Source organism: Cebus imitator, unplaced genomic scaffold (assembly GCF_001604975.1).
Source record: "Cebus imitator isolate Cc_AM_T3 unplaced genomic scaffold, Cebus_imitator-1.0 Scaffold444, whole genome shotgun sequence".
Lineage (NCBI taxonomy): Eukaryota > Metazoa > Chordata > Mammalia > Primates > Cebidae > Cebus > Cebus imitator.
The window spans coordinates 1439765-1448296 of NW_016107759.1; the positions used below are offsets into that span (position 1 = coordinate 1439765).

The 8532-nt window shown below is 56.6% G+C and overlaps 1 protein-coding gene across 6 annotated transcripts in view; it reads right to left on the reverse strand.

Moving 5' to 3' along the window:
* The window catches only part of UNKL (unk like zinc finger), a 45463-nt gene extending 37752 nt beyond the window's left edge, over positions 1 to 7711 (reverse strand). For 4 of the 6 annotated variants that reach the window (XM_017510968.2, XM_037732211.1, XM_017510966.2 and 1 more), the window contains exons 1-2: positions 7575 to 7711; positions 6811 to 7020 (exon numbers count right to left, since the gene is read on the reverse strand). In XM_017510968.2, coding sequence (XP_017366457.1) covers positions 6811 to 7020; positions 7575 to 7657 — 293 coding nt within the window. In that variant the 5' untranslated portion in view covers positions 7658 to 7711. The remainder of the gene's footprint in view (positions 1 to 6810; positions 7021 to 7574) is intronic. The other 2 variants (XM_017510969.2, XM_037732212.1) reach the window with 2 other exon arrangements.
* Between the last annotated feature and the right edge of the window lie 821 nt (positions 7712 to 8532).

Here is an 8532-nt window from a genome sequence, read left to right on the forward strand (position 1 = left end):
ACACACACACACACCAGCTGGGCATGGTGGTGCACCTGTGGTATACACACACACACACACCAGCTGGGCATGGTGGTGCACCTGTGGTCCCAGATACTCTGGAGGCTGAGGTGAGACAATCAGGTGAGCCCGTGAGGCTGAGGTTGCAGTGAGCCGAGATTACACCACTGCACTCCAGGCTGGGAAACAGAGCCAGACCCTGGCTCAAAAGAAAAAAGAAAACAGACCATAGACCCTGGAGAGGCCCGGGAACCCATGAGGCGCCTTTTCTGCCTTTTTCTTTTTTCTTTTTTTGTCTTTCCTGTTTCTTTACCAGAATCTGTCTGAAGAGAAAAGCAAGCGCCTGGCCCCTCAGCAATAGCCCAGCGGCCTCAAAGCCACGCCCCCACGGGAGCCGCCCCGCCCCCAAGTCCACGCCGGTTCCCACGGGGGCGGGGCTTCACACAAGACCGGGGGTGGCCAATCGCGGATGTGCAGGGGAGGGGCGTGTCCCGCAGAACAAAGGGCCTTTCCCGAGCGGGGCGGGGCGGGGCCGGAATCCCCACGAAGCCCGTAGGACAGACACGGCGTGGGGTGCAGCAAGGGGCGGCCACCCATTTAGGAAAGGAGGCACTGTGGGGGTGCTCACGGAGGCAGGCACCGGAGAGGGTGCCCACAGGGGATAGGGGAGTAACCCGAGAAGTGACCTGGGAGACCACAGGAGGCGGCAAAGGAGAGATGACAGCAGAGGCTGGGGGAGGGCACCCGCCACTGGGGGAGGGAGTGAAAGCAGAGGTACCTGCAGGAACTGGTGATACTGGGGCTGCCCCCAGGAGGGGCTGACACTGAGGTAGCAACTGAGCAGGCAGCGGTGGACCGAGGTGCTAGCCTGCCCAGGAAAGGAGGCACCAGCAGCAGAGGTGGGGGGCCCTCCTGGAGTCCCAGTCCTGCTCTGCCCCGCAGCTCAGCCCCAGGGCCTCCAGCCAGAACCAAGAGCAACAACTGACACTGGCTAAGTGTCTGCTCTCTGATACATATTCATGTGTAAAGCTGGTGGTGTCAACACCCAAAATAGAAATTCCAAAAACCAACGAACTAAAGAAAGGGAAGACCCTGCCTTGATCTGAACGTTCATCTATTTACGAAATCCGAGGCGACCCTTAGTGAGAACCAGAACGGGTAATTCAACAGGACAAATTGGCTATGCCCTTTGTGCAGTGATGAGAAACTCCCACTCCAGTGGAATGAAGGGTCATTATGGAGCAGAGATTCCCAGAGGAAACAGCCTGTCAGATACTTCCTAAAAGGCCAGCTGAAGCAAACATGCTACAAACAAAATCTTAAGATAATCTCCTCGTTGTGTGTGGATTTACCCAGGATGCATCTAAAACAAAACACCCAACAGGCATCTGAGCCCCACTTACCACCCTCAATTATCAACTGCAAGCCATTTAGACAGCTGGCTAATATTTCTGTAATGCATAATCGCATGTTACACAACTGCTACGTGAGCACAGCTTGAAATGACCACCTGGGGACAGGCGCTCATGGCAGCACTGTCTGTCCCTGTGAGAACTGGACACCACCCTGTGCCTAGCACTGGGGCTGAGTCCACAGCAGGACACCCAGACTCCAGAACCAAAACAGTTATGAAGCTGGGCACGGTGGCTCACACCTGTAATTCCAGCACTTTGGGAGGCTAAGGAGAGCAGATCACCTGAGATCAGGAGTTCAAGACGAGCCTGGTCAACATGGCGAAACCCATCTATACTAAAAATATAAAAATTAGCCAGGCATGATGGCACATGCCTGTAATCCCAGCTACTCCGGAGGCTGAGGCAGGAGAATCGCTTGAACCCAGGAGGCAGAGGTTACAGTAAGCCAAGATCATGCCACTACACTCAAGCCTGGGAGACAGACAAACAACAGTTATGAAAAGATGCCCTCCTGCCAGGTGCAGGAATGCACACCTGTAACCCCAGCACTTTGGGCAGCTGAAGTGGGAGAACTGCTTAGCTTTGGGAGGTCGAGGCTGCAGTGAACTGTGATGGCAGCACTGCACTCCAGCCTGGGCAACAGAGCAAGACCCTAGCTCAAAAAAAAAAAAAAAGAGAGAGGGCTGGGCGAGGTGGCTCATGCCTGTAATCCCAGCACTTTGGGAGGCCAAGGCGGGTGGATCATGAGGTCAGGAGTTCAAGACCAACCTGGCCAACATGGTGAAACCCCATCTCTACTAAAAATACAAAAAATTAGCTGGTTGTGTGGTGGGTGCCTGTAATCCGAGCTACTCGGGAGGCTAAGACAGAATTGCTTGAACCCGGGAGGCGGAAGTTGCAGTGAGCCGAGATCACGTCCCTGCATTCCAGCCTGGCGACAGAGCACTGCCAATCACGTCAGCCTGGCGACAGAGTGCTGCCAGTCAATCAGTCCCCCATGTTCAAAGGAGTGGGGTCAGACAAGCTGAGTGCTGGTCTCCGCACGTCCAGGACCCCCACATCAGAGTTAGGCAGCAGTGGCCCCACTTGCAACTCAGGATCACAGGTCTGGGCAGATGATGGGCTTAACCAAGGGAAATTAGAGGCTGAGCTCAGACATCAACTAGACAAATACCTGCCTTTTAAAGTCCCATGTGCAGATAACAGTGGCTCAAAAAGCAATGCAGTTATGCACTTTCAGAACTGCCTAGAAGTACATCACCATCCTAACCAAAATGGGCTGGCTACATTATTTCACGTTTAGGCACCAACCTGCCTTAACAATACTAGGGTCAGGTGCAATGGCTGCACTTAACAATCCCTGCAGTTTGGGGAGGCCAAGGCAGGAGGACTGCTTGAAGCTGGGCGACATAGTGAGACTCTGTCTCCACAAAAAAAAATAAAAACTGAGCCAGAGATGTGTGGTGGCTCACACCTGTAATCCTAGCACTCTGGGAGGCTGAGGTGGGAGGATCACTTGAGGCCAGGAGTTCAAGACCAGCCTAGACAACATAGGAAAACCCCATCTCTATTGAAAATACAAAAAAATCTGCCAGACGTGGTATAGAGAGTCTGTGGTCCCAGCTACTCCAGAGGCTGAAGTGGGAGAATCACCTGAGCCCAGGACGTAGAGGCTGCAGTGAGCCGACTGGTACCAATGCACTCCAGCCTGGGCAACCAGAGTGACACCTGGTGTAAGTGACACAGCACTCCTGTGGTCCCAGCAGCTCAGGAGGCTGAAGCAGGAAGATCACTCGAGCACTGGAGGTTCACGCTGCAGTTAGCAGTGTTTGCTCCCCTGCACTCCAGCCCAGGCCACAGACCAGGACCCTGTCTCATAGAACAAAAACCACCAGGCGGTTCTGACAATACCACTGCCTCTGGAAAAAAAATAAAATAAAAACAGGCCAGGCGCGGTGGCTCAAGCCTGTAATCCCAGCACTTTGGGAGGCCGAGGCAGGTGGATCACGAGGTCAAGGATCGAGACTATCCTGGTCAACATGGTGAAACCCCGTCTCTACTAAAAATACAAGGAATTAGCTGGGCATGGTGGTGCGTGCCTGTAATCCCAGCTACTCAGGAGGCTGAGGCAGGAGAATTGCCTGAACCCAGGAGGCAGAGGTTGCGGTGAGCCGAGATCGCGCCATTGCACTCCAGCCTGGGTAACAAGAGCAAACTCCGTCTCAAAAAATAAAATAAAATAAAATCAAAACAGCCAGGTGGGTGGCTCGCCTAAGGTCAGGAGTTCAAGATCAGTTTGACTAACATAGTGAGACCCTGTCTCTGCTAAAAATACAAAAATTAGTGAGGCCTGGTGGCGCATGCCTGTAATCCCAGCTACTCGGGAGGGTGAGGCAGGAGAATCGCTTGAACCCGAGAGACGGAGGTTGTAAAGAGCAGAGACTGTACAACTGCACTCCAGCCTGCGTGACAGAGAAAGACTCCATCTCAAAACAACGAAAACAAAACAAACACTATTTAATTAATGAGCAATTAAAAACATTTCAGTATTTAAAGAGTACAACACCTCTAAAAAAAATCAGAAAAATTTATCCCTTGGGTTACGCATTGTTGAAAAAATAAAGGAATAAGGACTTCAATTCACAAGGGTCTCCACACTGAAAGCAGCCTTCAACGGGAAGATCCCTGGACAGTCGGCTCCTTCCAAAAGACGCTGGAATGGAGACGTCAGGACCGCAACTGCCATTTCTCTCCTAGGCAGGAAGAGACCACCCTCCACCCTCTGCGAGCAGCCCACAGGAAAAAAGCAGAACCTGACACCACCTCCCGCCGGTCAGTGAATATACAATCTGACTTGGATTTTCCCTCCTTTCCTATTTTACGTATTTCAAAATAAAGACATCTGTTCGTAACACTATTAGGAAACTTGTAAAATAAAATCAACCAGAACAAAACCTTGATTTTGCAACTTTAAAAGTGCTAGAGGCCTGGCTCAGTGGCTCCCGCCTGTAATCACAGCACTTTGGGAGGCCAAGGTAGATGGATCACCAGGTCAGGAGATCGAGACTATCCTGGCTAACACGGTGAAACTCTCTCTCTACTAAAAATACGAAAACAATTAGCAGAGCATGGTGGTTCGCACCTGTAGTCCCAGCTACTCAGGAGGCTGAGGCAAGAGAATCGCTTAAAACGGGTGGGTGGGGGGGGCGCGGAGGTTGCAGTGAGCCAAGATCCCGCCACTGCACTCCAGCCTGGGCGACAGAGAGTGAGACTCCATCTCAAAAAAAAAAAAAAAAAAAAAAAGGGGCCAGGCGCGGTGGCTCAAGCCTGTAATCTCAGCACTTTGGGAGGCCGAGGCAGGTGGATCACGAGGTCAAGGATCGAGACTATCCTGGTCAACATGGTGAAACCCCGTCTCTACTAAAAATACAAAAAATCAGCTGGGCATGGTGGTGCGTGCCTGTAATCCCAGCTACTCAGGAGGCTGAGGCAGGAGAACTGCCTGAACCCAGGAGGCGGAGGTTGCGGTGAGCCGAGATCGCGCCATTGCACTCCAGCCTGGGAAAAAAGAGCGAAACCCCGTCCCAAAAAAAAAAAAAAAAAAAGAAGTGCTACATAAATGAGTCTGCACATAAAATAACTTTACTATCTTTTTTCAATTAAAATGAATATGTAAACATCAACAAAGGAAACACGGGCACAGTGGCTCATGCCTGTGATCCTAGCACTATGGGAGGCTGAGGCAGGAGAATCATGAGGTCAGGAGATTGAGACCAGCCTGGCTAACACGGTGAAACCCTGTCTCTACTTCAAAAAAAAAAAAATACAAAAAATTAGCCAGGTGTGGTGGTGTGCACCCGTAATCCCAAGCTACTCAGGAGGCTGAGGCAGAAGAATCGCTTCAACCAGGCAGGTGGAGGCTGCAGTGAATTGAGATGGTGCCACTGCACTCCAGCCTGGGCAACAAGGCAGGATTCCACCTCAAAAAAATAACATAAACATCCCAGATGTTCTCCATAGTGTGAACATTCTAACAAGCTCTCTGCGTGGGAAGCATCTGACCACTGCAAAATGCTCCCAAACCTGGTCAGGCGCAGGGGATCCTGCCTGGAATCCCAGCCTTTGGGAGGCCAAGGTGGGAGGACCACTGTGCCCAGGAGTCTGAAACCAGACTGGGCTACAGCGAGAACCCAGTCTCTACAGAAACACAAAACAACACACTTGGCCAGGCGTAGGTTCTGATGCAAGAACTGTGTCAAATCAAGACAGGGAAACAGCTGGCCACAGTGGCTCACCCCTGGAATCCCAGCACTTTGGCAGGCTGAGGCAAGAGGATCACTTGAGTCCAGAAGTTCAAGACTAGCCTGGACAACGTAGTGAGACCCCATCCCTACAAAAATTACACAAAGCTAGCTGGGGTGGCATGAGCCCGTAGTCCCAGCTACTTGGAAGGCTGAGGGAGAATCACTTGAGCCTGGGAGTTGGTGGCTGCAGTGAGCTGTGTCCCGTCGTTGCCCTCGAGCCCTGGTGACAGAGCAAGACCCTATCTCAAATTAAAAAAAAAAAAAGCAGATGAAACAAAACTGGATTCAGTCACACAAGCGTTACCCCTAAAACACACACAGTCTCTTGGGAAGTGGCCTGAAAACAGTAACTGTCTCACCACCAACCCTGGTCACTGGAAAACTTCAGAGAATAATTACCACTCCCTCTACAGCGGCCAAACATGGACACCAGGGATCCACGGAGGGTCCAGTCCTTGTCCCCGGGTAAAGCCCACCCACCTGCCCCTGGCTAAGGGTCCAGACCCCGTCCCAGGGTGGAAGCTCCCAACCTGCCTCTGGCTGAGTGTCCAGGCGCCGTCTCCAGGTGGAAGCTCCCAACCTGCCCCTGGTTGAGGGGCCAGGCCCCAACCCCGGGTGGAGGCCCCCTCCTGCCCCTGGCTGAGGGTCCAGGTCCCGACCCCCGGTGGAAGCTCCCAACCTGCCCCTAGCTGAGGGTCCAGGTCCTGACCCCCGGTGGAAGCTTCCAACCTGCCCCTGGCTCAGAGTCCAGGCCCTGTCCCCGGGTGGAAGCTCTCAACCTGCCCCTGGTTGAGGGTCCAGGCCCCGTCCCCGGGTGGAGGACCCCTCCTGCCCCCGGCTGAGGGTCCAGGCCCCGACCCCAGGTGGAGGGCCCCTCCTGCCCCCGGCTGAGGGTCCAGGCCCCGACCTCGGGTGGAAGCCCCCTCCTGCCCCCGGCTGAGGGTCCAGGCCCTGTCCCCGGGTGGAAGCTTCCAACCTGCCTCGGGCTGAGGGTCCAGGCCCTGTCCCCGGGTGGAAGCTTCCAACCTGCCCCCGGCTGAGGGTCCGGGCCCCGACCCCGGGTGGAGGCTCCCACGCCCCCCGGCCCTTACTCGTCGCCGTCGGGGCACACGCCGGTGGCCTCGTTGTACTTGGAGCAGTACACGTCGGGGCTGTAGTTGAAGGTGCCGTCGCGCCTGCGGAGGGGCCTGCGGCGCCGCTGGTTGAGGAAGTGCCAGTGGAAGCAGGTGAACGGCCTGTGCTGCGCGCACTTGTGCTGTGAAAACAGGGGGCACTGCTCCGTCCTGAACTCCTTCAGGTACCTAAAAACAGACAGCGCCGCGCTCGCTTCCGCCGGGCGGCCCCGGGGACTCGTGGGCGGAGGGACCCACCGGCCTCAGGGGCCCCGCCCCGGGCCCGAGCCCCACTCCGACTCCTGGCGGGCCCCAGGCGCCGCCCCCCATCCCGCGCAAGACGCGACCGTGCCCGCACCTCAGAGCCCAGGCGCCCCCCAGACCCCGGGACCGCGGTGACCTCAGGCGGCGGCCGCTGGAGCGGAGGGTCCCGGTCCCGAGCCCGCGCCCGGCCCCCGGCCCCCGACCCCCGACCCCCGACCCCCGACCCCGGGGCGGTTCCTCCCTCCCCAGCGGCGCGGGGACCCCGGAGTCCAGGCGCCGCCCCACACCCTGGGCGCCGCGCTCCGACCTCGAGCGGCGGCGGCCGGAGCGGAGAGGGTCGCGGCCCCCCAGCCCGGGCGCGGCGCGGAGGCCGGGGGCGCGCGGGGGCGGCGAAGGGGCGGCGGAGGCAGCGCGGGCCCGGGCGGGAGGCGGCGGGCGGGACCGGGGCGGGCGGGGGCGCGGGCCGGACGGGCGCTGACCTGTAATGGGTCGGCTTCTCAGTCTGCGGGGGGGACCCGCTCAGCGCCGCCGCCGCCGCCGCCGCTTTCGAAACCGACGGCATTTTCAGTCAAAACAATGCAGCGCGCATGCGCCGCTCCGGCGCCCCCGCCCCCGGATCTCCCCCCCCGCGGCCACGCCCCCGGCCCGAGACCCCGGCCACGCCCCCAGCCCCGCGCCCGGCCACGCCCCGCCAGCCCCGCCCCTGCAGCCCCCGACCCGGATCGCCGGTGGGTGGGACGGGGCCCTCCCTGCCTGGGGGCTCGCGTGGGACCCGCGAGGGTCGGTCCCTGCTGGGACACGACCTGGCATCACCGAGTAATTTCCGTGAATTAATCACAGGAGTTGTATCTGAATACAGCGGCTCTTCCACAAACCAAGCGAGAGGGATGTCAAGGGACCCGGGCACACGGGTCACCACTGGGGCGGGAGGGCGAAGGGGTTCTGGCCTCTGTGAAAAGGAATTTGTGCCTTTTGGAGCACTGACCTCAAACACTTATTCGAGCATTTATGTACATAGGTAATTATCGCAGTTATTTAGCAAAACACTTGAGCACCGCCCCTATAACAGCCCAGTAGCCGGATAAAAGGAAAACTCTTAAGTGTTATGCACGATTTGATAGAAACAATGTTTCCTTAGAATTTTTAGTGACAGGAGGTCAGCCGCGGTGGTTCATGCCAGCACTTTGGGAGGCAGAGGCAGGAGGATCACCTGAGATCAGGAGTTCGAGACCTGCCTGGCCAACATAGTGACCCTCCCCCCCCATTAAAAATACAAAAAAAAATTAGCAGGGTATGGTGGCACACGCCTGTAATCCCAGCTACTCGGGAGGGTAATGCAGCAGAATCGCTCGAACCCGGGAGGTGGAGGTTGCAGTCAGCCAACATTGCATCATTGCACTCCACCCTGGGTGACAGAGTGACACCCTGTCTCAAAAA